The sequence below is a fragment of the Corythoichthys intestinalis genome, chromosome 12 (genome assembly GCF_030265065.1).
Source record: "Corythoichthys intestinalis isolate RoL2023-P3 chromosome 12, ASM3026506v1, whole genome shotgun sequence".
In the NCBI taxonomy this organism is placed as follows: Eukaryota; Metazoa; Chordata; class Actinopteri; order Syngnathiformes; family Syngnathidae; genus Corythoichthys; species Corythoichthys intestinalis.
In genome coordinates, this window is record NC_080406.1 from 29,142,661 (window position 1) to 29,170,292 (window position 27,632).

Sequence of the window (27,632 nt, forward strand, 5' to 3'; positions counted from 1 at the left end):
TGATATGTAAATTACCTTTATGTACATGTGAACATAAATAATAATAAATTAAAACACTTTCATTTTCAGCACAAAAACGCATAAATTGCACGCGTGAAGGTAAATAAAGTACTATGATTACTTAACAATTGCGCAATATTGCGCAGTTTTCAACCCCTTGAAAATTTTATGTGACGTCATATCTATGCAGTTTGCTATTGGCTTCTGGACTACCGTGTTGTTTTTTCACAACATGGCAGCAGAACCATGGAACAGGGTAAATGTTTCCCAACCAAGTGCTATTTCAACTGTCCGGGTGCAGTTTACTTCCAAAACAGGTATGAAGTGTTGTTTGGATACAATGTGTTTTTACTTTTTTCCCTAAATTAACCTCACTTGAAGAGCCGTGTGAGTCGGGGGTGGGTGTAAGAATCGCACGTGGGCGAGCTCATACATGTGTCGTAGAATGTAAGAAAACATGTTTGCTGTGCAGACTTGACTGTCAAAAACCTGCTGTTGGAGAACGACAAAGTCCTCAGAATACTTCAGAGTACTTTCCTTCAGACGGAAGTCCGCGTTCTCTACGCTTTGTTGTACAATCTCAATAACAGCACAAGAGGAAACAAAACATTTCGAGTTGTAAAGCAAGTAAGAAAACATACAATGCATGTGCAGTAAACCTTGACGTGCATCCGCTTGCTTGGCTTTTCCCTTTTTAATGTTCATTTTGATGTGTCATCCAGGTTGAACAGTGCATTAACAGACTTAAAGAAATGAAGCTAGATGTCGCTCTGCAGAGTTTGGCTGAATTGTGTCCCAAAAGGATTCAAAGGTGGGCACACTCGTTCCGAATAATCAAAGACAGGGGTCACCAACCGGTTTGATTTGGGTCTTTTTTTTTTCACAGACCGGTGTTCTGTCAAATTTTGCACCCTTATAAAATTTTGCTCCCAAAGTTTTTGTGACGGTGAAAAGCCCTCTTTTATATTCGGTTGGACTCTTTTCTACATGTCTGTCCATGATCAAACGTAATATTCCTTTCTTTAAAGAACGTTTGTAATGTTTACTTTGGAATTGCTGCATTCGTGGCCATTTTTAACATTACGCGCATGCAAAATTTGTCAAAACACCGGCAAGGTGCGGCAGAAAAATATAGCAAATATAAAATAACATTTTTTTAGCTCCGTCGTGTTAAGTGCAGGGTAAATATAACTCACCCGCTGAATCAGTGGGAGACCTGAGCTTGTTTCGTTGAGATGAGTTGGTCCCATCAAGGTGTAATGGGAGAGTGAGAGAAGCCCGCCTCACAAAGATACGATGTTGGAAATTGTTGCGTGGTTTTCAGTGCTCTCGTAGCGATGGCAGGATATTCTGGAATGGCTTTAATCCAGAACCTCGGTAGAGTTTTTGTCTCAAATGTACAGTACATTTAAGGTTGCCATCATTTGCGATCTCTACAAGCTGATCCTCCTGTTGCACAGACATGATCGAATCACTAAAGCTAGGTTCATACTACAGGTCTTAATGCACGAATCCGATTTTTTCATGTTTTTCCGACTCGAGTCAGGCCTTAACTTGACAGTCTGAACAGGACAAGTCGCATAGAATGGAACCATTTCAAATCCGATCTGAGTCACTTTCGTATGTGGTTTGAATCCGATTTGGGACACATTTTTTCAGAACATGACTGGCGGTCTGAACTGTCAAGACTCCCAAATCGGAATTCATGCTGCAATTACGTCAGTAAAGAGCAAGAGGCACGGAGGACGGCAGCCGTGTAGGCATAAGCGCCTACCTTGAACTCTGCTTTTAAGCACGAAGCCGGCTTGACCACAGAAATGGAAAAAATAAAATGAAGAAAAGAATAAGCCTTGTAATTTTCCATTTTCATTCTGTGCGCCGAATGAGCGAAATTTCATTATTGAACACATGGCCGAGTCGGGGCAAACTGACGCGCCCACGTCATTTCACGCACACACGTCAAGGCTCATCAGTCTTGTATGCGTTCTATCAGTCCATATAAACTTTGAATATGAGACTAAACGGGGATTATTAATGTCTGTTATTTGTGTCCTCTTTTTGGAATCAAAATATGATCACTCTGGAATGACATACAGCTAGCATGTGTTATTCGCACGCGGGTCTCTTTGCTGAGCGCATCTCGGACTGCGAATTAGTGCGCATGCGTGATACATGAACGGTCTCAAAGGACAAAGGCAGTATGAACGGGTGCGCCAAAAAAACAGATATGATAAAAAAATCAGATTTGTGCATCAAGACCTGTAGTATGAACCTAGCCTAAGTTTATTCACAAACGGGTCACGAATCCACTCCTTTGCAGTTCGTGGGACTTTAGTGATTGGGAAATAGCTTAGATTTTGTTTTCTTCGAGGTTGTAGGCTCATCTTCTGGCTCTTCAGGTGCTCTTTTCCCTGTAAAAAAAAAATCTATCCAAAGACGTCTTTTTGTCAGTCATTCTAGTGTTGGGGCTAATTATTTCGGGGAACAAATGTGATACGCCTGCCCTACGTCATACGTTATTATCAAGGACAAGCGCACATAGATATACAAAACAAGATGTACTGCTAGCAGTCCAATCAACTGATTTCTATGACGACATTCTATCCTGTTGGATTACATATAGAGTAGACAGGGATATTAGTGTGTTAATGAGTACAGACCAAAGTTTATTCGGCAAGAATGCAGTGGTTAATAAATTATTATTTCTGTGCGGCCCGGTAGCAAATGTGCCACGGTCCGCAGCCCGGCGGTTGGGGACCCCTGATCTAAGCCATTATGATCACACTGAGGTAAAATAAAAATAAAAAGTAGGTACAATAATAATCATTTTGGGGGATTTCAGCCATACTAACACTATTAGAATAAGGTTGTTATTTCAGTATAGATAGTTGTATTATTCAAGAAAATACGATATTAAAAACTCCATTTTGAAAATATTTTAGAAGATACTTTTCAAAGGTTCTATATTTTTATGATAAAATATAGAAAGTTTAAAACTTTACTAAATCAGTTTTACTGTTGTGACAAGACCGATTTTTTCCCCCATATTTAGAAACTATTTTTTACAATAATAATGTATATTTTCAAAGGGAAAGCAGAAAGGGGAAAAAATTATAGTGTACTAAGTAATAATGTAAAAATAAAGTTGAATTTCATTAGTAGAGGTAACTGTTTAATTCTTATATTCTGTTCAATCAATCAGTCGATCAACTTTATTTGTATAGCACATATAAAAAAATCCGCCAAGGAGTTCAAAGTGCTTTACATACCATAAAACACCAAAATAAGTTAACTTTCAAAGATAAAACAAACACATAAAAATAAAATAAACAGTCATAGCACATTAAAAGCCAAAGAAAAATAAAATGTTTTAAGACGTGATTTAAAATCCGTAAGTGAAGGGGCCTGTCTAATAGTAAGTGGTAATTGGCTCCACAGCCTGGGCGCCATCACTGCAAATGCACGGTCACACCTAAGCTTCAGCCTTGATCTTGGGACTTCTAGAAGCAGGTGGTCAGCTGATCTGAGGGTTCTGGTTGGCCTGTAAGGCTGAAGCAGTTCTGACAGTAATGGCGGCGCAAGATTATTCAAACATTTAAAAACAAATAATAATATCTTAAAATGTATTTGTTAATGTACTGGGAGCCAGTGAAGAGATGCTAAAATCGGGGTGATATGTTCGCGCCTGCGGGTTTTAGGTAGGAGTTGAGCAGCAGAGTTTTGCACAAGTTGTAGACGGGCCAGTGCAGCCTGACCGACGCCTGCATACAAAGAATTACCGTAATACAGCCAAGTTATAACAAAAGCATGGATCAATTTCTCCAAATCAGAGCGTGAAACAATAGATTTCACCTTAGCAATCTGGCGAAGCTGATAAAAACAGTCGCGTACAACGCAAGAAATCTGCCTCTCAAATTTAAAATCAGAATCAAATTGGACCCCTAGATTTTTGACACAGTTCTTAAGAAATGGAGACAATGAACCGAGGTCAACATTCAGGGAGGCCTGGCTACTTGGTCTGAACACCATGACTTCAGTCTTGCTGTCATTCAAACTTAAAAAATTAAGTGAAAGCCACGACTTTATGTCGTTGAGGCATTCAATGAGTTGACAGAACGTGCCATTTTGTGCCACTGGAAAATAGATCTGACAGTCATCAGCATACAAATGAAATAAAACACCATGTTTCCTAAAAACAGAACCAAGAGGCAATAAATAAAGCGAAAATAAAAGAGGGCCGAGGACAGATCCCTGTGGAACCCCGTGTGGAAGCGATGCCTTTTTGGACATAAAATTGCCCATTTTCACAGAAAAACTCTGTTCATTTACGACTTGAACCATTCAAGAGCGATACCTTGAATACATGGTCAATCATCTCATACTTAGTTTTTATAAAAAAGCAGTACTTTACAGTGTTATCCCCTGACCCCGTTTTATTTTATTTATTTATTTATTTTTTGACTAAAGACATCATTTTTCCCCACGCATTTTTAAAATTACCAACACACTGTATTCATGTGTTGTTAGGCAGCTGGGCATAAAGGCGAAGGAGTGTGAACTTCCAAGCCAACCCACACTGGAGTGGGAATGTCTGAAAGTGCTGGGAGCTGCGCAACTGATGAGCTGCACGTTAAAACGCTGCAGCAGAGCTTTCATGTATCCTTTCTATATGCGGAGTAAAAACCCTGTGCTCAGTTTTTTATTTTTCTGTGCCACAACTTTCCCTTAAACATTCGTCTCAGTTTATCCAAGCAGCACATGAGAAATGAGTTCATCATACTGAATATGGTGCTAACCAGCATGCTCAGTCGCCTCTGGTGAGTTAGCTGCTCTTTTTATAGATTACACACATTCCAATTTTATTTAACGTAAACCTTTTCTGGTTGTTTCTTGGCAATTAGGGTTAGTTTCAGAGGGATTCTGTCCTGCCTGTCTGCGCTCTACCAGCATCTGTTGGCGCTCAGGGCAGAAGTGGCCCTTGCCCGACCCATGCCCTTCCTCACGTACTTCGAGCTGCCTGCTAATATGGCCGACTTCCTTGGTCCTTGTGAGGCAGATTTACTCGCCATAAAACCAAAATCTGGCGTTCAGGCCCCAGCTCAGGGGGCAACACAACGGCGGAAGCCTCTTGTCAGAGCAACATATACGAAGAAGGTTAAAGAAGATCTCGGTGTTGCTGTGCAGAGAGGTGGGACAAGTGTGGATTTGATATGCTGTTTATATAATTTGATATACAATTTTGACTTACCGAGGGCACAACTACTGTAAGTTGAATCTGTAATGTGTGATTCCGAAAATGCGGTTTTATCAGGATTACAAATAAATATATCACATTAAAATGCTACATTTATCACAAAAAGTAAAAGTAATTGCTTTAAAATGTGAATTTTATGGTAAAAGGTGAGTAAAAATGTCAATTAATTGATACATCATAATACATCTGCCAACAATTCGATATTGATTCAGAAAATCCCACAAACTTTTCATTTTTAGGTGTTTTTTTGCTGAAAAATGTCAACTGAATCCTGTTTTTTTATTTTATTTTATTTTTAATTTTTTTTTTTATAACAATGCGCAAGAAAATTATTTAACAAAACCCAACCAATGACAGGTCATCTTTTTTTGCATTTTGGTCTTTATGAAAGCGTTTAATATTGAACTGCCATTTAAAGAATTGTAATTGAATTGAGCGGTAACTAATAATAGCTAAATAATCAAAATCACTTTGAAATGTGATGGTGTGACGTTAAAAAATGAAGTTCTCTGCGTCAAAACTTGAAATCTTGAAATTTTAAGTTTATTGCCATAATAATGTGATCACATTAGAAATGGAAAATCACCCCGCAGAAGTGTGAAAATTGTACATTTAGCACATAATATGAGACTTTGTGATCTTTTTTCATTATTATTTAAATATATACATATTATTATTATTATTATATTATTATATCGCTATTATATTTTTTCTTTTGCAAAGTCTTTGGTATTTGCAATTTGCTTGACGCTTTCTGACCACCGTGAGTGAACCATAGAATTAAAAAAAAAAAAAAAAAAAGCGATCTTCTCTTTTCATAAAAACAGCTATTTTATCGTAACATATAGCAGCCAGGAGGTCAACTACTGGTATAATGAAGTATTCTGCACTTTGCCCTATATTTTGCGCACTGATTTGATGTCCACGGAAAGCATTGACATTTTCTGGAAATTCCATGATTGCAGAATCATGTATTCCTGGGAGACCTACTAACTGTGAAATTAGGCATGTTTCAACTGTAAAACTTCCCACTGTCCACAATATTGTGTGTGTACACATTTGTTTGGTAACAGAAGCATTTTTAGAGGTAAATAAAAACACACCCAACCCTCCCAAAACTATTCTGTCTTACAGAGCTGGCATTGGACTCTGACATAAAGCCTATCAATGTTACCAGGACTGTAGCAAAGGTATAAAACTGGACAACATTCATTTTTCTTCTGTTTGCACATCCGCTGCATACTAATTAATGAATGTGGTGCTACAGAAGATCCTACCAAAGAAAGAACACAAAGCTGAGAGAAAACGCATGTTTCAGAGACACACCATGCAAGCCGCTACCTTCAAAGAGATGACATTCAATCTAGAAGAAATGATCAAGTGGTGCAAATCCAAGAAAATGAGTCAAACCAAACAACTTTTAACCTTCCTGAGATTGAAGTGCCGACGGTTGACAGGAGCTGAGGCTGCCGGTTACAAGTAAGGATAATATGTGTACAGCACAGTTTGGTTATGACAGCGCGTCAATTCAAGTGTGATCCCTTCATTTACAGCGTGCAGAACAAGTTGCAGGCGTTCAAACAAAACGCTCGCCAGGCACTGTGTGGTGTTCGAAGCCAGTTGGTGAGGACCCGTCACTCTTCGTCTCCAGGCCAGAAAAGCGGTCGCCTGAGGAAACATCTCTGGTCACTCAAGATGCGATTTAGATCAACCAAAATGAGAAATAATGTGAAAAAGAGACGCAAGCTAAAGAAGGGCCTGTCAAACAAACCTCCAGGTGCTGACTGGATAAGCAGGACAATAGGCAATTGCACACCGATGATGGTTAACGGTGACAGCACTGATGACATTGATGATATTTTCGCGTCTGTAGGTCTGTGAAAGTGTTTTTCAAAGGAACTTATTTAATGTTTTTAAACTTTTTATTCCACTTCTTTTGTGAATTCTCACAGGAATTATAAATCAAGTTTATGAAATGTTCACCTGTGAGTATCACAAACAAAAGTAAAGCATTGTTGACCTGGGAAATGAGGTTTTTTAATATTACAAAGAATACCTTATTGTATCTTTTTAAAAAATTATGAAAGAGACACCACCAACAAACCAAGCTAAGATTGGATTTGGAAAGACTTCTTCCCAGGCAGTGTTGGGGTGTCCAGCATTTAGCCATGAAGAAAGTTCCAAATATGATTTTTGATACCATTGTATTCAATGTGATAAAATTGGAGAGAATCCCTCATTTGCAGTCTGTTCTCAAGGTTTTTTCCCCCCTCCAAATGGGATTTTGAATTTTTACCTTTTGGGGAGGAGGTTCGTGGAGCGAATGCAATTTTTGTCAACTGCTGTATGAATAAATGAGAACTGACGAAACGGCACCGTATTTGAACAGATGGATCAGCTTTTTTTGTTTTTAATTTCTACATCGGTGGCTCGGAAATAAAACAATGAAATGTTCAAATTTTGGACTCCCGTCCACAAGGCCGCAGCATTGTACTCCGCTTTCAAAGACGAAGAAGCACGATGCCGACCACAGATATCAGCGCATAATAAGGCTAGATGCAAGGGGCAAGATGTACTCCAATGGGTGACTGGCGTCGTCTTCAGTCAGTCATTTTGCGTCGGGATAATAAAAGCTCTTAGATTTATCATGGCTTTTAAAATCAACACCCGTGATGTAGTAAACTTACTTCACAGTTAATAATAGTTTAAACAAACAAACAAACAGAACATGCATCCTGAATCATATCCCCGTTACTTCAACCTTTCAGCGAGAAGCCGTCATCCGACGCAAGATGGCCGCCCGTTACTTACGCCGCCGATTTCAGCTCAGGATAGCTTGCCTTGTATATGATATCTATACGGCTGTTAATGTTTCCCATCCGGAAGGTGGGGCTTTTGTTGGAGATTCTCCTTTTGGGGAACCAATGCATCGATATGACCCTTTAACCCAACATTCCAGATAACGACCAAAGGCAGATATTCAAAGGCTGCATTGGTAAGTTGAGTATTTTCCAGCGACGTGTAGGACGCGGTTTTGTTTTTGGTAGTGCGCTCCGGAGCTACCTTTCCGTTTCCACTTTCCTAATGACTATTAATCACTGTCAAGTTTATTCACTTTTATTTTAACTATCGAAAGTCTAATGGCGACATGATATTGTGTTTGTAGTAACGCCATTTATAGTTCAATATGTTATGAAACAAGTTAAGGATTTTTACATTAGCGTTAACGTTGACGCTAAATTAGCTAGCGTGGTGTGTCCGTCATGTAGTATGTAAAGTTAAAGTGCGACAATAGTTAAATACACTTTAGTTACCTTTTCTTTCTCCACCGAGCTGATTTTTTGTGTGTGTGTGTGTTCCAAAGTTTTCCTGCTGAGTAGGCGACACACCCAACCTAGGCTTTGCTTTATGGAGTTCATGTGCTGTTAAAGGAGAGGCGAATTTGTTCACTTAACTTAAGGCAGCCGTGTCCAAAGTCCGGCCCGGGGGCCAAATGCGGCCCATGGTCAAATTTCATCAGGCCCCCAGGCCCGCACACAGACTTAATAAATTGGTCAGCAGCACTGCTACCAGCATATGAAGTAGCTTACACACTAAATGCTGCTCCTCATTTACCCACTAAAAGGCAGCAGCACTCTAAGTAACATTACCCCATGTGACACTTTACTCCTAATTTTCTAAAATGGCGACAATTAACAAAAAAAGTTGACTGCGATGGCTCGCGCTTCAAAGATAGGTGGAAATTGGACTCTTTCTTTACTAAAATACGCAACTGTGTCCGCCTCATTTGCAAAGAGACAGTCGCTGTTTTTAAAGAGCTCAATGTGAGGCGATATTACCAAACAAGACACGCTGCTACGACAAGATTACAGGGAAGATACGCAGCGAGAAATTGAAGCAAACTGAAGCTAGTTTAATTTCACAGCAGCAGTATTTCACAAGAGCTTGAGAGTCGAAAGAGAACACCACAAAAGCTAGTTGCAAGATTGTTGAAATTATTAATTAAAAAAATAATAATAAAGCAAATGTGACACACAGAATGATGGCTTGCTAAAATTTGCTTAAATATATTGTTCTACGTAAAGGACATCAGCCAAGGTCGGCCCCCCACATTTTTACCACACCAAATCTGGACCCCTTTGCAAAAAGTTTGGACACCCCTGACTTATGGTAAATCATCGAAAGTTTTTATCTTTAGTGCTTCAGTATAAAATGGTCACCACAGATCACGACGACACAGTTGAGCAGTATTTTAAGTTTTTAGAGTTTTTCCGTTGATTTTCTAAGATTCCTGGCATAAAATTGGTTTTGATATAAATGCTGCGAATATTAAAGTCCTGCAGGAGTGTAACTAGGCCTAATACAATACTGGGGCACTGGCGAGCGAGTGAGTGAATTTTTTTAGCACTTATCTGCAAAAAAAAAAAAAAAGTCAGAAATGGTGCTTTAAACTATGTACCATCGAACCAAAATACAAGTTCCTGTAAAAAGTGACTTTTTTGCTTTTCGGCCATCAGTATTCAAAATAAAAACTAGGACATCCATTATTGATAGTCAGTTCACCTCTGCTCATGCTCATCAACTTCCATCTCTCCTTTTGCCTGGCGCGGCCAGACTGTTCTCCCTGTATTTTTCAAACATTGAGAGAATAGTCTGGGACCCAGCCCATTAACGGCCTCTCGAGCTAGTACAAAATCAATCGTCAAATCAGATTCGTTTATTTGCGTGACGTGTTCTTAATGAGCAACGTCACTCTTCCGGGTTGGAAGTCGTCTCCGCAACAACAGAGATGGCGAACAGGAGAGCCGAGAATATGTTCCAATCCACGGTAAAATCAGTTTTAAATGACCAAAAACACATCGACACAAGTCATTAACAACAGTCTGTCTTGCACTAGCCATGTTGAATAAACTCCGCTCTCCTCGTATGTTTACAGTACTTCCGCACGCAATTTCCTCGTCGCGTTTCTAACGTCACATCCGCCCGTCGTTTATTGGTCCACTCCGCTGTCTGTTTGCTGTGGCTTGCTCCGCCCTGGAAATTTTATCCGCCTAATGGTGGTCAGACTCAATAGCTGGAACAGCGGTGAGTCTGGAATACCAGGCTATCTCTCCTTCACCTCATCCTACTCTTTGCTGCTCTACTTTGTATGGACGACAGAAATGGGGATGTATCACTCTGTTATGACCTAAAAGTGGTTGATGTTGCCTAGATGGGTTACCTAGCCTACCTCTCTCATTCCTCCTTGTTGATTTATCCTTGTTGAGTGCAAATGACTTTGTAATATTCACTTGCAAGAGCAATGCTGTTTGAGACAAATAGAAATTTAAAAATAAAAAAATCTTGTTACCAGAATTAGGGAAATTTCTGGTCCGCAATCTGACCCCAAATTAAGCGGTAGATAATGGATGGATTGATATCTTGTTACAGATTGTAGATACTGCCATAATAGATAGCATAGGTACAAAATTGTTCAGGTAATATCCCAAATATAGGCTATTAATTCATACAGGTTGATTATATTCGTTTTGGTCATATAAACAAATAACAATAAATATCGTCAGTACTGATACAGTTCAAATACCACATATCATATTAACACAATATTAGACAAAGCTCTTGAGTGAGAGCCTCTCACTCAAATCGCATATGTTTGCTAAAAGACGGCAGCTAATCTGCTACTTCAATTTGCAACCACAGTAGTTAACCGCAGTTAACTGGCTGCCTGAGATGTGAAGAGGAAAGGTGAACACTTTAAATTCATAATTCAAGGGAGTAGGCGACCAAACAAACATAAACACAGACGTAGAAATGAACAACAAGGATGGGCAGTTTATCTGGCACTAACCTGTAAATCAGGTGCAAAGATGTAATTATCACCGTCGATTGTATGATTGGCACATTTACCGTAATATGCATTCATGTCTTGTTGGAGTAATCGAAATTTTACCGGTTAAATTTATACTGGGACCTGTAGATCAATACTGGGGCCTGTGCCCCAGTAAAATATGTCTGGTGACGCCCATGAAGTACTATGTTAGCGTAAGTAAGGGCTAGATTTACGTACAAGTTGACAACCCCCGTCGTAAACCGAGGACACCTCATTGACATACTTCACTTTGGTCAAAACAAAAGCAGACCCTCATGGCAAAATATTGGACAAATTAAATCTCAATAGGGAGGTGTCACAAATCTTTTTTTTTTATTATTATTATTATTTTATTTATTTATTTAATAGGGACAGTGCACATTGACGAACATCTAAAAAGATGTAAATATGCCAGATTGTAGCAAGTATATGCTAATTTACATCTGTAGTCCCTAAACAGGTGACACAAAGATACAAAAAGGAAAGAAATAACAAAAGATTACAATAAAACAACACAATACAATACGTTACTAAGAACTTAAAAGTCAGTGATTGCAAGACTGATTTGCTTTCAACCACTGCTTGAGCTGAGTTTTGAAAGTTCGTATTGTGGGACATTGCCTGATGGCGAGTGGTAAACTGCCCCAGGTTTTACAGGCCTTTACAGAGAGAGAATTGTGACCGAAGGCTGTTTTTCTGATTGGAACCTCACAGTCTCCTCTAGAGGAGGCCCTGGTCCCGAGACCTCTGTGAGCCCTTTTTTTTTTTTTTTTTAGAAAGTCCGACATGGGAGGTGGGGCAAATCCATGTAACACCTTGTACATTAGACAGGCAGTTTATTATTATTAACTTTCTCTTTCATTTAGTTGCTCCAAATGAAATTGCTCTGTATTTATGTTTTCTAAATGTTCTGAAAACATTTCTAACCATCTTTGGAAAGTGAGGGGAGGGATTTCGTCAACTACATTCCAAGATGTCATCAATTGTCTGTATTATTTTAACAGAGAAAAGTGGTGTGGGGGAGATAGCCTTCAAATATTGTAGCTCTGTTGTGACAGGATTATCATGAACATGCTTTACACTGTAAAGACTTTTTCTTTAGTTGTGTAACTTTCAAAATCCTCAGATGTCAGCAACAGTAAATATTTTTTTATTTAAAGATCAATTATTCAAATTATCATTAGCCCATTGTAGCCCTAATGACCCCTTAAATTGTCAGTGATAACCAAGTGCTTTTGTCACTTAACACAGTTGTATTCTATCATCTCAAAAACTTTCTCGCACCAAGAACCTGCAAAATGGATAGATCTTGGCTTTAACAGAAGGTACAGAAAGCAACATTTTTCCACTCTAAAACCTTCAGGTGGAAAAATTGTGGATGGACTTCATTGCATATATGCCATTTCATTTTGTGTCATCGATATAAAGGGAAAAAAATCCGAAAAATGCTTTTAGAGGCAGCGTGAAATGCGCTACAACTTGTGAGCCAGACCCTCATCTCTAACATCAGGGAGGTCTTATCTCACAAATATCAGATGAGTGGACAAATATTCCCATTTGTACACTTCAACATCTTCCCAGAAAAGTTGACTGTGTCGCAACACCAAAAGGCAGAGCACTCCATATTTTCTTCCCCTAAAATTCTCTGTCAATGTCACAGTCAGGCTTTCCATTAAGAGAAGCAGATGATTCATAGCTGAGAAATGGTGCAAGATAATAAATTGTCGATGACTTATTCCTTGAGATAGTCATGCTGGAGCAGTTCCAAGCAAGTTGTAGTCCACCCATGATTTAACCGATTTAAAATTGCCATTGTCATTGCTGATAAGAGCTTTGACAAATTCCAGATGTTATATTATTTGTCCCTGTTTATTGCACTAAAACTGTTGTTATGTATCAGCAGATTTCAATTGTATTTTTCTTCACTTCACAGCTTCATTAATTTGCTGCCAAACACTCACACAGCTGGACTATTTCTCTTATATGATATTGGTTTTCTATTTAGTTGTTAGTAGGGGAAAAAAAAGAGAAAATCACATTGTTTGAATTTTAAAGAATTTATTTCCAAATTAGAGTGGAAAATAAGTTGGTCACCTACAAACAAGCAAGATTTCTGGCTGTCAAAGAGGTCTAACTTTTTCTAACGAGGTCTAACGAGGCTCCACTCGTTACCTGTATTATTGGCACCTGTTTTAACTCATTATCGGTATAAAAGACGCCTGTCCACAAGCTCAGTCAGTCACACTCCAAACTCCACTATGGCCAAGACCAAAGAGCTGTCGAAGGACACCAGAGACAAAATTGTAGACCTGCACCAGGCTGGGAAGACTGAATCTGCAATAAGTAAAACGCTTGGTGTAAAGAAAGCAACCGTGGGAGCAATTATTTGACATACAAGACCATTGATAATCTCCCTCAATCTGGGGCTCAATGCAAGATCTCACCCCGTGGCGTCAAAACAACAAGAACGGTGACCAAAATCCCATAAACACACGGGGGGACCTAGTGAATGACCTACAGAGAGCTGGGACCACAGTAACAAAGGCTACTATCAGTAACACAATGCGCCGTTAGGGACTCAATCCTGCACTGCCAGACGTGTCCCGAGGCTGAAGAAAGTACACGTCCAGGCCTGTCTGCGGTTCGCTAGAGAGCATTTGGATGATCCAGAAGAGGACTGGGAGAATGTGTTATGGTCAGATAAAACCAAAATAGAACTTTTTGGTAGAAACACAGGTTTTCGTGTTTGGAGGAGAAAGAATACTGAATTGCATCCGAAGAACACCATACCCACTGTGAAGCATGGGGGTGGAAACATCATGCTTTGGGGCTGTTTTTCTGCAAAGGGACCAGGACGATTGATCTGTTTAAAGGAAAGAATGAATGGGGCCAGGGATCGAGAGATTTTGAGAGTAAATCTTCCATCAGCAAGGGCATTGAAGATGAGACGTGGCTGGGTCTTTCAGCATGACAATGATCCCAAACACACAGCCAGGGCAACAAAGGAGTGGCTTCGTAAGAAGCATTTCAAGGTCCTGGAGTGGCCTAGCCAGTCTCCAGATCCCAACCCCATAGAATACCTGTGGAGGGAGTTGAAAGTCTGTGTTGCCCAACAACAGCTCCAAAACATCACTGATCTAGAGGAGATCTGCATGGAGGAATTGGCCAAAATACCAGCAACAGTGTGTTAAAAGCTTATGAAAAGTTAAAAAAAAATGTTTGGCCTCCGTTATTGCCAACAAAGGGTACATAACAAAGTATTGAGATAAACTTTTGGTATTGACCAAATACTTATTTTCCACCATGATTTGCAAATAAATTCTTTAAAAATAAAACAATGTGATTTTCTGTTTTTTTTCCCCCCACACTCTGTCTCTCATGGTTGAGGTTTACCCATGTTGACAATTACAAGCCTCTCTAATATTTTCAAGTGGGAGAACTTGTACAATTAGTGGTTGACTAAATACTTCTGGTAAACTAAATACTTATTTGCACCACTGTATATCCCGCCTTTTATAATGTGAATTATTTTTAAAGGGCAGATGAAGTATTGCGGAGTATAAAACATATAAATATTTTAGTTTCTTTTGGCTATGCCATTTAGGCCTGTCGCGATAACAAATTTTAGTGTGCGATAATTTATCTCATAAATTATTGCGATATGCGATATTATTGCCCCCCCCCCCCCCAAAAAAATTTTTTTAAAAACCAATTTACAATAACACAGTGAGAATACAGTGTATACCGTATTTTTCGTACTATAAGTCGCAGTTTTTTTTCATAGTTTGGCTGGGGGTGCGACTTATACTCAGGAGCGACTTATGTGTGAAATTATTAACACATTATGATATAATTTCACATGTTATTTTGGTGTTTTGGAGTGACACTGATGGTTTGGTAAACTTGTTAGCATGTTCTTTATGCTGTAGTTATCTGAATAACTTAATAGCTATGGCCACGTTCGCGTTCTGCCTCTGGAAATGTGTGTTCAATTGTATTACTGACTTTTTTATATTGAAATGCATGCTTTTAGTTTGTGGCGCTTTCACACCCACATGAGGGCGCACTCGCACTTGTTTACGTGAAGACGCCAGAAGAAGACAGACAGTTCCGCAGCTTGAGTGAGTGGGCGAGTTAGTAAGAGAGAAACACGCTGCGAACCTACGTTCATTGTTTATTCTTGTAAAATATCTCTGCAGAGGCAACGCCTGTGTGTATCATCTTTTCTGTTGTTGTTGTGTGTTTTCCACCTGCGATCGGACACTTAAAGACAGTTGTGTGGTTGTTTGAACGATGTACTAATGCTAGCGAACGCATGCTAACCTTTTGTGTCATTGTGTAACAGCACCAAATTATCATTTATTTACGTTGATGCGAACCTGTTTGTTATTGAGGACGAAATTGATTCCGCAAATTATACGGATGTCAAGCATCATCATTTGGGAGTTTAGCTTGCTGTATAGCCAGGACCAAGCCGTAGCGTCCTGGTGAGGACAGTATATTCGGATTTCGTTGTTCATGCACTGTACACTTATTCAGCATGTTGTTCTCCATTGTATTTTTATATTAAATTGCCTTTCAAAATGACAGATCTGCTCTATGTGTTGGATTTTATCAAGTAAATGTCCCCCAAAATGCGAATTATACTCCGGTGCGACTTATATATGTTTTTTTTTTCTCTTCGTTGGGCATTTTATGGCTGGTGCGACTTATACTCAGGTGTGACTTGTAGTCCGAAAAATACAGTATTAATAGATCAAGTACACCCATTTAAATGCGATAAGAAATCACAACTAAAAACAATATTAAGTAAAAGACAACAATATTAATCCCGCACAGAAACACACAATAAATAAAATGTGTTTTTCAAGAAAAAAAAATATACAATTGCAGTTAAAAACTTAAGCATTTAGGCAAATGAAAACTTTCCCCCTCATAGCTTCTGCAATGGTGTTCCATTGGGATGCAACGATCCAGTTAAGTCACGGTTCGGTACGATTTTCGATGCGGGGGACACGATTTTCGATTTGATTCAATACATTTAATATAAGAACTAATTTTTTTTGTTTTTGTTTTTGCAAACGAGCAAAAATTAAATTGCCATCATATAAACATGCATTTTAGTGCATAATATCTATGTGCTTACTTCTTACTGGTCTGAAGAAATTTAGTATAAAAATGCTGAGAACAATCTTTTCTGTTTGTAAAGTGAGGCAGGGCACACTGTTGATTGCTACAGCTCTTAGCAGCTAGGTTTACTACATGAGCAAAACATCCTATTTGTGATCCATATCCATCCGTGTCACGTACTGAATTAACAATATTTGCAGCATTATCTATAGTCACTGGTATGGATTGATTTGGCCTGCTTAACTCCCATTCATTCATGGAGGTTTATAATTCATCATAATGCATCTATGGACTACGTCTTCCATAATCACTCTGGGCTCATGTAGCCAATGGAATGGGACGTAGCACATCTAGTTTGCCATTTCATGATATCTAGTGTGTGCGCGCATTAAAAAAGTTAGCAAACGACACAGAAGTCACGTCTGCTCATTACTGCACAACGCCAGCATATGAAAATCGACTTTCATAAGCAGGAGGAGTTTGAAGCACGGCGCTTTTAATTTGCTACTCAAATATCCGGTGTTGTGTCGAAAAATGGCCACCCCGCGTGAAATATCACCCCTGACGGGAGCGCCCACACGTCAACAACACGGCACGCCGGAGATGGTCCGCAGTCAATCCGGAGCACTGACACGGCTGCGATACGTTGAACAATAGGATATAATGGGAACGATTGCTCCGGCGCTATTTTTTGCAGGACCTGGAACGAAGATGCATTTTGCGCAGTTGGTAACAAGGAATCCGAACTTTTAACAGCATGTCTGCCGCACGCGCGCATGCCCGTGCACGCGCGCATGCCCGTGCACGCGAGGCGATAAATCGCAGCAGGAAAATTACCGCCTTCATTTTTATCGTGCGATAAATGGAATTATTGCATATTGCGACAGGCTTAATGCCATTGTATTTCTGGATTATTTTGTGACTTTTTCGCCCAATCAAGAACACAAACCTTTTCACTGGATCCTCTGGAAAAATAGCCTAATTGGCCCGCTTTCCGATTACATGATCGAATTAGGGACATCTTTAGTTGTTAGTGTGGTGGAGTTTATCATTGCATTTGGTTCCTGCTGACTGCTTTGATGAAAGACACCTCTGTTTCCATCCCTTGGCATCATTGATGTCATTAGTGTCATTAGTATGCATTGTGGGCTACTCTTGCTGCATTTCCGCCTGGCTGCTTTTTACTAGCTTTACAAGAGAGACTAATTTGCGCTTAATATCCTGTAACTTCTTCTCTGGATACTTGATTAGGAAAATTTGCTCAATGTCAAGGGATAAAGAGCAGAAATCCATGTACATGGTAATGTAAATGCTAATGGACACACTGCCACCCCTTCCAGTCAAAATAGATTAAACGTCTATATTGAGGTGTTTACACGAAACATCTGTTTACCTACCCTCCTTTTTCAATCATTTGTGTCAGCCCATGCAATTTTAACACTTTTATTCAGGTATTCATACTTAGCCTTTGTGGGCCTGACAGCGGGGTTCAACTGTGATGGACTAGTATTGTTAATGGGCGCAGTTTTGACTGGTGCCTAATCGAGCGGAACACTTACATGATGTACTACTTTCTGGAGAAATTGCCTATTTCATGTGTCCTGCTTCGGCAGCACACTAGCTTGTTGTTGTTTCCTTCCTCTTTCATCACCATCAGTGGGGGTCCCTACATTTTGCATGAAGTGGGAGGCAATGTTGTCCTGAATGTTTTATTTATTTATTTATTTTCATTCATAAGGGAGTTTTGATTAAATTCTGTTGTCCATGCTGCACTGCTTTATCTATATTTTAAGAGAGCAGCAACCCAAATGATCTTGAGACTCCCCACCTCCCTCCAGCTCCCTTACCCTGTATCCCCTAGAGCTGGCCAGGCCATTTTCCATATATGGGTCAGGCTTAAATGGGAGTTACACTTTTCCCATTGCTCAAACCAATTTAAAAAATAAATATGTTTAGAGAAGTCAATCAGAAAATTTTTACAAAATATGGTCTACGCTTTTTTACATGTGATTCTGTAAATTATTATATTTTAAGTGTTTGTGTGTGTGTGGGTGTGTGTGTGAGTATGAATGTGGGTCATACTTTATTAATTTACACCAAGACCACTTGCTGCCACGTACCTTCGTGTAAATGCTGAGTAGGACACATGTGGGCATCCTGTCCATCATGCCTGACACTGACCTGCTTTGTTAACAAAGGGAGGAAGGACACACGGGCCAGTCAGGAAAGATGCCACATCCTCACCATCCCACTTGGCAGATTCAAATTTTTGTTTACTTTATAATTCCAGTCCTGTGTGATTCTTGGACAATGATGTATATTGGTGACTGGTATTAACTCATGGTGTTGGAATTTTTAACAAGATATATTTGGGTTTTGAAATTCTGAAGACTAGTCAAGTGGGATGTATTGGTTTTTTTTCTCAGACTAAGCAATGTGATAAAGCGAAGCATTTTTTTAAAAAAAACAGCCAAATAAACCTCAATTGAACAGATTAATAGGGACAAGGGCTCATCTGCTATTGTCCGTTGTCTGTTAATTAAACTGAAGCACTTTAAAAGCTCAATGCAGTGCAAATTTGTATATATTTACATTTTTTTCCAAACTTACCTTTAAATATTGGATGTACGTGGCACTCATTCAATTTAGCTGTATGGGCTGCGATTTGATAAAAAGGAAGCTATAACCGTCCGATTTCAATTCAGATTTGGTGTGGTACGATTTAGAAGCAAAGTGATACCTTTTGGTACAATATGGGAACAAAGAGATACAACTTGATGCCAGTGATAAGATTTTTCTTAGTGTACTCTAGACATAAAGAACCCAGTGATACAAAATGACATTCTTACAGTATTTCAACCAGGCAATTTCTTTTTTGAGTTTTCTGTAAAACTTAACTAAACCTAAGGTAACGAATGATATTGATATAAACAACAAAAAAATACTCTTATGCAACTGATTCTATAGTACCAGAAAATTTAATAAATAAAATACATATTCACAGTAAAATTTAAGATAGTCTATTGACTAATCTGAGTAGAAATTTGTGGACTTCGTCCTCTAGTTGTGGCCACCATTACTGGGGTGTTTACAGTACACACCTCAGTGGCAGCTTAGCTTCAGTGAATGTTAACAGTAACGTAATATTAGCTGCTTCTAGGGTTGCTAGCTCCCTGAAAATAAAAATAAGGGGCACCTCATTGGTAGAGCTGGCTGGCGTGATAACTGTCACCTTTTATTTATTTATTTTTTGTATGTTAAGTGATTAAAAATAAAACAGTAGCTGAACAGTAACTGTAATCAGTGTTGTTAATATTTCTTTTAAAAAGTAATTAGTTACAAATTACTTCTCCCAAAAAGTAATTGAGTTAGTAACTCAGTTATCTCAATGTAAGAGTAATTATTTACTTGGCAAAGTAAATGGCGTTACTTTTCATTTTTGTATACAATATTACATGATCCATTCTAGAATGTCTTTCACATCAAATATGTTTATATTAACTGATTGAAATGAACAGTTTTTTTTTGTTTTGTTTTGTTTTTTATCATTCCAAAAAAAAAAACAAATATACTGTAGGTCACACTATATGACGGGTTTTTGGGACAATGGGCCCTTGCCCAATTCTTTACCCTAAACATAAGACTTAGACACACAATTTTTTTTAAAAATTCTACTGCATGATTTTTTTTTGAAGGTGGAAAAGCTTAAGTGAAGTTCCGCCATTTTCAGCCACTGTGTCAGCTCTAGTCTACATGATGTCATGCCGATGTTTTAAAAAACAAAAGAATTCACAAGTTAATGAGTTAGTTAAAAATCTATAAGTTAGTTTAAAGTGTAAATATTGTTGTGGAAAGGTTTCACCCCCCCCCCCCAAAAAAAAAACTGGAAGTGAGACCTCTCCTTGATCCAGCGAGAGCATCTTTCGCAATTAGCGATCTTTGATGCTATCCCCTTTTCCCCCTTCATTCAAACGAATCAAGCTTGTTTTCTCACTCTGCGGCTGTAACACTCGACGAAGTTGCTCTCCCAGCTAAACCTAGGCTAACATTCACTTTTGTAAGCTTTTAGTTAGTTTGTATATTGAATTTGAAAGGAAAATGTCTGTTTCGTTTTTGGCAAACTTTTTTCATGCTGCTAATCTGTTGAAGCTACTCACACATTGAAAAATATAATTGTACAACGTTTTAAATGTATTCATTTTGTATATTCCACTTACCACGATTTGAGAGCTTAATAAATTGAAGAAAAGTACGCCTTATGTTTGGAGTATTTGTTTTTGGGTTCACTGGCTGTCTAGCCGATAGCGTCATTTTCACACACAGCAACAAACGGGAGGGGGTGAGCGCTGCCGCGCCAAGCCACTTCTGGCTGCATTTTTGACACATGAAAAACAGCGAATACCGTACTACGGTCTGACGGAAAATTTTAGTGGTTTTGAAACCGCGACGTTTTCACACCACGGTAAACCGTGAAACCGGTAACCGACACATGCCTAGACACAGGGATATTGCGATAACTAGATTGTAACCTTTGCTATGTTTGGAAGTAATTTAATATTGTGAATCAACTGTTGAAGTTGTTAAAATTGCTCCCGTTATTGCATTAGATTCTCTTCTGTCTACTTTCGACTTGTGAAAGTTTTAAATTGGTTTTTTCATTTAAAGATAATCAAGTCTAGATTTCGCCGATTAAGAAGTATTTTAGATAAAAGATTACTTAGGTTCGCTAGGAACGTACATGTAATATCTACAGTAGCATCATGTGGGCGTGGTTTGTAGGCTGTCGGGTATTATTGGAGCCACCTAGCATCGCGTTTGCAATATTCAATCAAATTGCAGTAACGCACTAACGCACCCCTCAGTAACGGTAACGATAAGTAATTAATTAGATTACTCACTACCGAAAAAAAAAAAAAAAAAATAATAATAATAATAAAATAATAAAATTAGTAACGCCGTTATCAACAACACTGAAACTAATATAATTTTACTCAAACCTGAATTAATGAGATATAAGCACATCGAAAAACAATAATTATCAGCAATGTATTTTTGATACTTTTTTAAAAATGCAAACATAAACTAACGTAAACTGAGGTGCGTTCAAAGTCTCCTCAGCAATACGTTTCACTAATAACTACTCCAAATATAATGTGGAAATGCAAACAAACAAAATATAATACTAATAGTGAAAGTAAAGTACACAAAGAAGAACAAGAAAACAAACGATCATGATTGTTTTTTACTTGAGCTTTACTCAAACTTCTTATCACACAGTACATCAACCAATGAGATGAGCGGGGTTGTCATTGTTCTGTCAGCTAATTGGTCAGAAAACCGGAGAGGCGGGGGAATGCGTTCTCCTGCATATTCTTGAAAAGCACCATGCTAGTATTCGTTCCTTCTACATATAAAACTCACCGTGGGCGATAAAACGAAAGCGATAATTATTGTCATATAGATTTTGTTAACATAAATCAGTACTTCTCAAATAGTGGGGCGCGCCCCCCTGGGGGGGCGCAGAGCGATGCCAGGGGGGGCGCATGTGTCCTCGGGGAACATGCTTTTTTCTTTTTTTTTTTTTTTTTGCCGGACCGGAATAAAGTGTACTTGCACATCCACTCAGTGGGTGGCAGTGGCGCTCTCATTTTCAGAGTGCGTGCAGTATTTTTGAACTAAGGAAGAGCACTCAGCACACAGAAAACAGATATGAAGAGCAGTGCGCCGCCGCCGTTTTCGAAAGCCGTTTTCCGACCGGACTCACTCACGCAGCGATCCACTGTCTTGTCCGGTTCTCACGTCGCCGCCCGAGAAGTGCCATTTTCGGCTTGGGATCGTCACGACGACCGCCCTCACCTACGGTTCTACCTCGGCCGCCGAGAATGCGCTTTTTTCATGCCGTTTGCCTTTTAGCTTTGACTTTTAATACAGTGGGGTGATGAGGAAAGACTACTGTTTACTGTGTCTGAAAATAATTATAGCGGACTGCCAGAAGCCAAATCAATTAAGACGCCACTTAAAGACATTCGACCCCAATCTCATTGATAAGCCGCTTGATTGTTTTTCAGCGAAAACGTGCCGAATATTGCCAACAATAGTCCTGCTTTGTCAGTGTTATATCAGTAAACCAGTGAGCATTGTTAGCATGCTGATTGCAAAATGACTCCACACCATTGCAAAGGAGGTAATACTGAGTGTGAGCAGCAAAAATAAAAGCTGTCCTTCTGTCCAAGGACACTTTTTTTCCCCTTTATTCATTTTTGTTTTTTCGGTCAAATTTTTTGGCATATTGTCCTCATGAGTAAATGTTTCTAATCAATTTGAATTTGTTATTATTTACGGATTTTATTACATTTTATTTTTCTGTATCAAATGGTCAAAAATACCTTGAGTGTGTTTTTACAGTTTGAATGTGACTTTTTTTTTTTTAATTCAGGCAAATTGATGCACGTCAAGTCTTCTCTGTTACAAACAAAACAATGTTAATAAAGTTATACTTTATTATAAGTTGATCTGTTACTTTTTTTCTTTATTAGAAAAAAAGGACAATGTTAGGCAGATGCGTATTTATAATAGTAATTTTATAGACGAATAATACTATTTACAGTGGCGGCGGAGAGTTTGGGGGGGCGCGAAACATTTACGTCTTGCTTGGGGGGGCGTAACAGAAAATAATTGAGAAGCACTGACATAAATAATGAAAACATTCGACAAAAGGTCGATAGATTTAAACTGTAATGACCCCATCCGAACACAAGCGGGGGCTGATGAGACGTGAACGCAAACTCTGAGAGGGTATTCAGTACAGGAAAGAACATGACTTGTCACAGAGCAGCATTAAAGCCTGATACTGTGGTCAGACTGGCCTGTAACCTTTAAAGCAATGGCTGTCATGCTTGTTTATTTGTAAGATTTTTGAAAGTCAACATTTTCTGTCCGTTTCTTTTATTTTGGTCACATTGTCAGACACCTTAAGACCTAATGCACATAAGGCTTTACCATGTTGCTGAGTGTAAGAAAAAGTTAGTTTGTCTTTATATGGTTATTTAATTTTTAGGGATGCATGTATACCTCAGATTTTGTGCAATGTTGTGCATTTTGATTACCTCATGTGCAACGCTCTTCATTTTGTTAACTTTTAATTTTGTGCAAGGTTCTTCATATTTGTGAAATGCTTTGTAGTAGTTGATCACCATGCATTTTCTTCTATCATTAAAGATTAGTTAAAGCAGTATCTGTTTTTTTGCCAACTTTCACACAGGGACAAAAATCACTTAAATTTTTAAAGAAAAAAGATGTGCTAATTATTGCGAAAATTATCGATTTCGACTGATGAGGACATTTTTATCATTATAACAATTTTTGTCATATCACCAAAACCTATATAAAACACTTTTTTCGATTTTCATGACAATACAGGACAGAGTTTGTAAGCTTAATACGGGACGTGTACTTTTGTTTCTGTATACGGGATGATCCCGTTTTTCAATAGACGGTTGGCTACCAAAGCACAAGTGTAGACTCATGCTTTGAACACAAAAGATACATTAAAAAATACAACATTTCTGCCTCATTATACAAGTCTAACGAATGCCCAATTATTTAAATGCGTGCTAGAGCAGCCGCCATATTGTAATCCCTCTCTTTCCAGCAGCCCAGCTTTGTGGAACCACTACTAATGTAAGCTAACTCACAAATCAACTAAACACTTTGGAATACATCTTAAGATATGGGGATAAGTAACATGTTTAGTACACAAGTAGTATCTTAGATGGCAGGCAGCCATTTACAACACAGTTCAGAAACTGAGACTGAGATGGAAGTCAGGTGAAAGCAATTGACTCTGAGCTTTCACCCTTCATGGCTGTGACCCACATTGTACAGAGATGGCTAGCGACTGTTCTTTTGCTTTTAAAGAGCATGAACATGACTGATTTGTAACACATTCCTAAAGGCCAACCTCATCGACTGAATTGACCCCAAAATGGTGAACTTGATGAAATTGTAGAATTCGGGAGTTGGCTGGTACCAACGTGGTGGTGGTTCTGAAATGTCCGCTTCTCATTTGCAGGCTGTGAAGAGTGGTGAGAGGTCTTGTGTGCAGCCGTGTCTGAGGGACCACTCTGACGATGGCTAGCGGCAAAGGTAAAAACCAGAGTTCTCTCGCTCTGCACAAGGTGATAATGGTGGGCAGTGGAGGCGTGGGGAAGTCTGCCCTCACCCTACAGTTTATGTATGATGAGGTAAGTTTCTAATACACATTTGATATGATCTCACGGGCCAGAGCTTGACATGTGTGATTTTTAGAGTACTAATGTGGCGTTAATTTGGAATACAGTTTGTAGAGGACTACGAGCCCACCAAGGCAGACAGCTACAGGAAGAAGGTAGTCCTGGACGGTGAGGAGGTACAGATCGACATCCTGGACACAGCCGGCCAGGAGGACTACGCTGCTATCAGGGACAACTATTTTAGAAGCGGGGAGGGCTTCCTGCTAGTCTTTTCCATCACCGAGCAAGAGTCGTTCACGGCCACAGCTGAGTTCAGGTATCAGACCACCTGCCAGATGTTCATTTTGCGTATGAATCAGAGTAGAACAAAAATGCATGTGATCAAAGGGAACAGATCCTGCGAGTGAAGGCAGAGGAAGATAAGATCCCGCTCCTGCTGGTCGGAAATAAGTCCGACCTGGAAGACCGCCGGCAGGTGTCTGTGGACGACGCTCGCGGGAAGGCCGAAGAGTGGGCCGTCCAGTACGTCGAGACGTCTGCCAAAACCAGAGCCAACGTGGACAAGGTGCTTATTATTACAGGCGCGCATACATTTAGAGACAAAACTAGACTTAAACAAACAAACAAACAGATGAACACACATATTTACATACATGGACATTGACTCACTCACAGATTCTTAGCTTGATCCTTGTATGCTTATTTCTCCACTGTGTTTGCTTCCATTCGAGGTTTTCTTTGACCTGATGCGTGACATCCGAGGGAAGAAAATGGCTGAAAACAAGGATAAAAACGGAAAAGGGAAGAACAAGAAGAACAAGAAGAGCTTCAGAGAGAGATGTTGTCTCCTCTGAACTACTCATGGACCTTAATGACGCACAATACAACTGCTCAGTTCATTTTTTTGCAATTTAAACGTATGTTTTTAAAACCTTTGTCTCTAATACTTGGTTCCTGCCATTGAAACTGCCACCGACACTAACTTTGGTCCTTTTTATCTGTGGAACTAAGACCCACTGGCTGCCTTTGACTCTGTCGCAGTACAGTGCTTGTCCGCTCATTGCTTTCACAATCTTATTTTTTATTAGAATGGTTTTCCTCATTTTTTTGCAAATGAACTCTAATGTTTACTATAAGTCATGTTAAATCAAATTTACAGCAATCTAACACGGCCAAACAACTCTAATCATATTTGGTTGTTTTTTTTACATGGTGCTGCTTGATATTAATGTCATTCCAATCCTTCCGACCATTCCCTAAGTGCATCTTTTTACTGTTAATAATCCTACGACAGGTCAGGTTTGGAGAGAATTTCATGTTCTAAGTTCAGAAGGTGCCAATCAAAATGCTCTTTTTCTCAGCGGCAGCAGGTCTGTATTTGAAAGAAATCCCACTAACATTCCCGTCTCGATACGATGTCTTAACTACAGAAAATGTTATTTTTCTGACATTCTTTGTGTTTTACCCTTTCATTTTACTGTTTCGATTTTTCTTTTTAGCATTGCTGAATAAATGTGTTTTTATATATACATACATTGTCCCTGCTGGTGCAACAAACCATTGAAGCTGAATATTCATTCAAATGCCCCTGCCATTGAAATGAGCCAAAAACAATGCAGAAGTTGCTTTGTTCGCTGTGATTTGTTTCTGCTTTGTATTGTTTAGCAAAAATGTTTGTGGCACTTTCTACCTTTATGTGACAGTGATAAACTGCCACCTATTTGTTCCAGCTCAGTCTTCTCCTACATTGCGGAATTTGTCTCCCCGCTGGAATCTTTCAAAGCCTTAACAAAATATATCCACGCTATTTGTTGAGGGTAGGGATAGAAAGTGTCCCCTAGCAGTATGCAAAACAACGGAAATACCAATGACTAAAAGTATTACTGCTACTCCGTCTTGCGTGACCAAACATAGAAGTAATTTTTTGTGGTGTGCCACTTAGGTTCTCATTTGTGTCTAAGTCAAATGGGAATTTACGCTGACCTCATTCTGCTACGTTATGGTATTTATGGTTTACTTTCAGTTGTACTCTGAGATCAGGACTTGACTTAAGGATTTTAGCAAATGTGTATACATTATTGGTATATTTTCAAATTAATAGTAGAAACAGTAGTGTTAGTAAATGTGGGTGATGTTATAACAATTTCCTAGTTTGCAGTTTGTGTTATCCCTCTACGCCGTAGTCATCCACTTTCATCTGATTGATGCAAATTTTTTTTTTTTTTTTTTAATGAATCTGCAAATAAGACGCTGCAGAGTGTGGGCTGACCAACAGTCGGTAATCATGCAATAATCTTCCATATCAATTGGTGTCAATAGGTAACTAATTTAATTACTTTGTTTAGTAATGTGGTAAGAGGTAAGAGTGGCATTGGGGCTAGCTAGCGGACAGCGATGAAAAACGTTTTTTTTTTTTTAAAAGAAAGATGTTTGCCGACAGTTGGACAAAATTCATTGAATGGCGGTCAAAAGGAAGGAAAGACTTTCCTCTCGTAAGGTCTCTAGTGTGACGCAATAAGAAAAAGCTATCTTTCATTGTGATTTGTCTGAAAAGAACTGAACATGGTGAGATAACTTTCATCGGGAAAGCATACTAGCAATAGTACTCCAAAACAACTAGCTAATGTCTCACACTGGGTGAGTAAAAATGGGATTAAAAAATGTGTTTTTTTCCATGTGTTTATTTGATTCCTATTCTATACATTACTTTTATATAGGCTTCAGAAATTAATGTATATTTTATGCTCGTGGTGTAAAAACTGTCCCACTCATCCATCCATATTGAAATGGAAAGTGAACATAAGTAGGCCTACCAATAGCACGTGGGCTCCTTTCAGTGGTGCGCAATTTTAGTGAACTTCCTCTTGAAGTAAAAGAACAACAATGAAACAGTTTTTTATACCTCCCTCCGGGCAGTCTAAACATGGGAAGGAAGTTTATTAGGTTGACTGATTTCAAACTTGAAAATCATTTATGTGTCACTTTCAAAGGAGGAAAGGCAAGTGCTACTCTTGGCTAACAAGCAGTCATGATCCACGATCTTGGTGAGTACCAGTGTTCCTTTGCTACTTTGTGCTTTAAAATTTGTGCCCTCACTCATGGATTTTTTTCAATTGAAAAAAAAAAAGGTATTTTATTTAAAAATGTT

At 38.9% G+C, this 27,632-nt stretch overlaps 2 protein-coding genes across 4 annotated transcripts; both read left to right on the forward strand.

Annotated features, from left to right (window-relative positions):
• The first annotated feature begins 203 nt into the window (after window positions 1-203).
• nepro (nucleolus and neural progenitor protein) lies at window positions 204-7,640 on the forward strand. 3 transcript variants are annotated; one of them, XM_057852820.1, is made up of 9 exons: window positions 204-317; window positions 473-627; window positions 723-811; window positions 4,528-4,656; window positions 4,743-4,817; window positions 4,902-5,188; window positions 6,389-6,444; window positions 6,522-6,733; window positions 6,808-7,640. In XM_057852820.1, the coding sequence occupies exons 1-9, from the start codon at window positions 233-235 to the stop codon at window positions 7,133-7,135; spliced, it is 1,416 nt and encodes a 471-aa protein (XP_057708803.1). In that variant the 5' UTR covers window positions 204-232; the 3' UTR covers window positions 7,136-7,640. The 3 variants fall into 3 exon arrangements, with proteins under 3 accessions (XP_057708803.1, XP_057708804.1, XP_057708805.1); XM_057852821.1 differs by having other exon boundaries at window positions 6,525-6,733; XM_057852822.1 differs by lacking the exons at window positions 473-627; window positions 723-811 and having other exon boundaries at window positions 213-317.
• Window positions 7,641-8,084: 444 nt separating this feature from the next.
• On the forward strand, window positions 8,085-26,899 carry LOC130927186 (ras-related protein O-RAL). The gene is made up of 5 exons (XM_057852823.1): window positions 8,085-8,249; window positions 24,325-24,496; window positions 24,592-24,800; window positions 24,872-25,049; window positions 25,216-26,899. The coding sequence occupies exons 2-5, from the start codon at window positions 24,383-24,385 to the stop codon at window positions 25,336-25,338; spliced, it is 624 nt and encodes a 207-aa protein (XP_057708806.1). The 5' UTR covers window positions 8,085-8,249; window positions 24,325-24,382; the 3' UTR covers window positions 25,339-26,899.
• Window positions 26,900-27,632: the final 733 nt, after the last annotated feature.

What these genes read in the sequence shown, in the direction of transcription:
- nepro (XM_057852820.1), top strand. Translation starts at nt 233, where the DNA reads ATGGCAGCAGAACCATGGAACAGGGTAAATGTTTCCCAACCAAGTGCT. An exon ending in CATTTCGAGTTGTAAAGCAA is followed by an intron (nt 628 to 722) that starts GTAAGAAAACAT and finishes TGTGTCATCCAG; the next exon opens with GTTGAACAGTGCATTAACAG. An exon ending in GCTGAGGCTGCCGGTTACAA is followed by an intron (nt 6,734 to 6,807) that starts GTAAGGATAATA and finishes CTTCATTTACAG; the next exon opens with CGTGCAGAACAAGTTGCAGG.
- LOC130927186 (XM_057852823.1), top strand. Translation starts at nt 24,383, where the DNA reads ATGGCTAGCGGCAAAGGTAAAAACCAGAGTTCTCTCGCTCTGCACAAG. An exon ending in TACAGTTTATGTATGATGAG is followed by an intron (nt 24,497 to 24,591) that starts GTAAGTTTCTAA and finishes TTTGGAATACAG; the next exon opens with TTTGTAGAGGACTACGAGCC. An exon ending in ACGGCCACAGCTGAGTTCAG is followed by an intron (nt 24,801 to 24,871) that starts GTATCAGACCAC and finishes ATGTGATCAAAG; the next exon opens with GGAACAGATCCTGCGAGTGA.